Source organism: Plectropomus leopardus, unplaced genomic scaffold, assembly GCF_008729295.1.
Source record: "Plectropomus leopardus isolate mb unplaced genomic scaffold, YSFRI_Pleo_2.0 unplaced_scaffold27095, whole genome shotgun sequence".
Taxonomy (NCBI): domain Eukaryota; kingdom Metazoa; phylum Chordata; class Actinopteri; order Perciformes; family Serranidae; genus Plectropomus; species Plectropomus leopardus.
Window position 1 is genome coordinate 159 of NW_024629485.1, and position 1,720 is coordinate 1,878.

The 1,720-nt window shown below is 39.8% G+C and overlaps 1 protein-coding gene across 1 annotated transcript; it reads left to right on the forward strand.

The window, feature by feature from the left end:
• Window positions 1-543: 543 nt before the first annotated feature.
• LOC121937679 (ATP-dependent DNA/RNA helicase DHX36-like) lies at window positions 544-1,340 on the forward strand (the record flags this gene model as incomplete). The annotated part of the gene is made up of 3 exons (XM_042481005.1): window positions 544-701; window positions 867-980; window positions 1,130-1,340. Coding segments are annotated over 3 exons (483 nt in total), but the record flags the coding sequence as incomplete, so codon positions are not given.
• Window positions 1,341-1,720: the final 380 nt, after the last annotated feature.

Consider the following 1,720-nt stretch of genomic DNA (forward strand, 5'->3'; position numbering starts at 1 on the left):
CCAGTGGTACATATTATTGCATAATATAAAAAAAATAAATATGTATAAAATAGGTTTTTTAAGCAAAGTATGTAGGATAAGATTTCGCCGGTAGTCATAAAAATAATTCACATATTTAAGATATATTGCAGATATACAGGATAATCTGTCTAGATGTTATTGCACATACCATATAGCTTGGATTTTTACATTTTACTTCTTTATGGCACTTAGGTAAAAACTTTTAAGGAATCTGGAAGTGTGACCCTTTAGGGATCTGTAGCGCTTTCCAAAGAGCAGCAGGGTGTAAAGGTGATGACCTGGTTGAGATGATATAGTCCTAAAAGAGCAAGCAGTCCTTCAGATTTCACTAAAATGCAATAATCACGAAACAGTTTGTATCACTGTTACATGGATTTCACAGTTTCAGAGGGATTCAGTGGGTTTTTTCAAGTGAAATTTGGTAGAACACTAATAACATAGCTTTAAGCACATGATGTCTCATTTGATTAGGCTAACTGCAAGGTGATGGCTGAACTTTTCCCTTTCCATATCTGTGTGCAGCGGGCGGTGGTCCAGATGGATGAGGCCAGAGAGCAGCACATTACCAAACTGCTGAACTCTGTCCAAAATGATCAGCCTGGTGCAGGGAGAGACGGCAGGGATGCAAGAGCCTCTACGTCTGACAGCTGGCGGACAGCGCACAAAAGCAGTGGTCATTGGTAAGAACAGCTTGCATAGCTTTTCTGCTTCCGACTTGCACTGTGTAATTTCAAGCTAACACTGAAGAAAATGGGAAAGCCAGATGAGATCAATGTGCCTGGAGTGTCAGTTATGCTTTCAGCTTCGGCTGCTAACACAAATCTGATTCTAATTTGTGCGTACAGTTACTTTGATGGGGATGCGCCTGAAGAGGATAAACTGAAGACTGAGTTCAAATCTGAGGAAGAAGAAGAAGAAGTTTCTCCAGGCCAGATGAAAGCATCCCAGACATCACAGCGGTAACTTTGCAAACAAATTAGACGCATTGCTCCCAAAATATGTTTTAATATTTGATATTTCATAGTGTCCTGTGCCACAATTTCAGAACAACCAGTGTTGTCAGGGGATTTCCCTATATTTTAGATTTTAATACACATTTTTTGTTTAGTAACTTCTCTCAGGCAGTCGTTAAGGATGAGCCTCCAGACGCATGGGATGACGAAGAGGAGCAGGAAAAGGAGGAGAAAGAGAAACTGAGGAGGAATGACAAGGACCTGGAGTTCTTATTTCAGGAAGTAGTCAGAGACAGTTCACTGGATGACCGCTTAAAGAGAGATCTGCAGAGCAAGAAGTCAGATCCGAAGTACAACGAAATGCTGGTGAGTAAAATGAACAGTATCACGTGTCAATCATACAACAGTAAATTTTAAGCCATCTTAACTACTTAAATGTGCCTGATGACTTTTGTAGGTCATTTCTCTGACTATGGTGTTGAGTGCATTGCTTTTATTATTTGTCTACAAATGTCAAAGTGTTAATGCATTTAGACAGTTTTGTTGATTTGGTTCTTTTTAAAAAGTTGCAAGGTGATTCCTCTGAAGGGGACTGGGTTACCCCAGCAGTGAAGTCGTAAGAGTATTAGTAATGCAACATAAGGATAACTGAAGATGTTGATGAGCAATACATGCCAGTTGGTTTGCAAGGATTTGTTGCTGTGCTGGCTGCTCTGAGATTTTCAAGTCAACAGATGTTTATGATT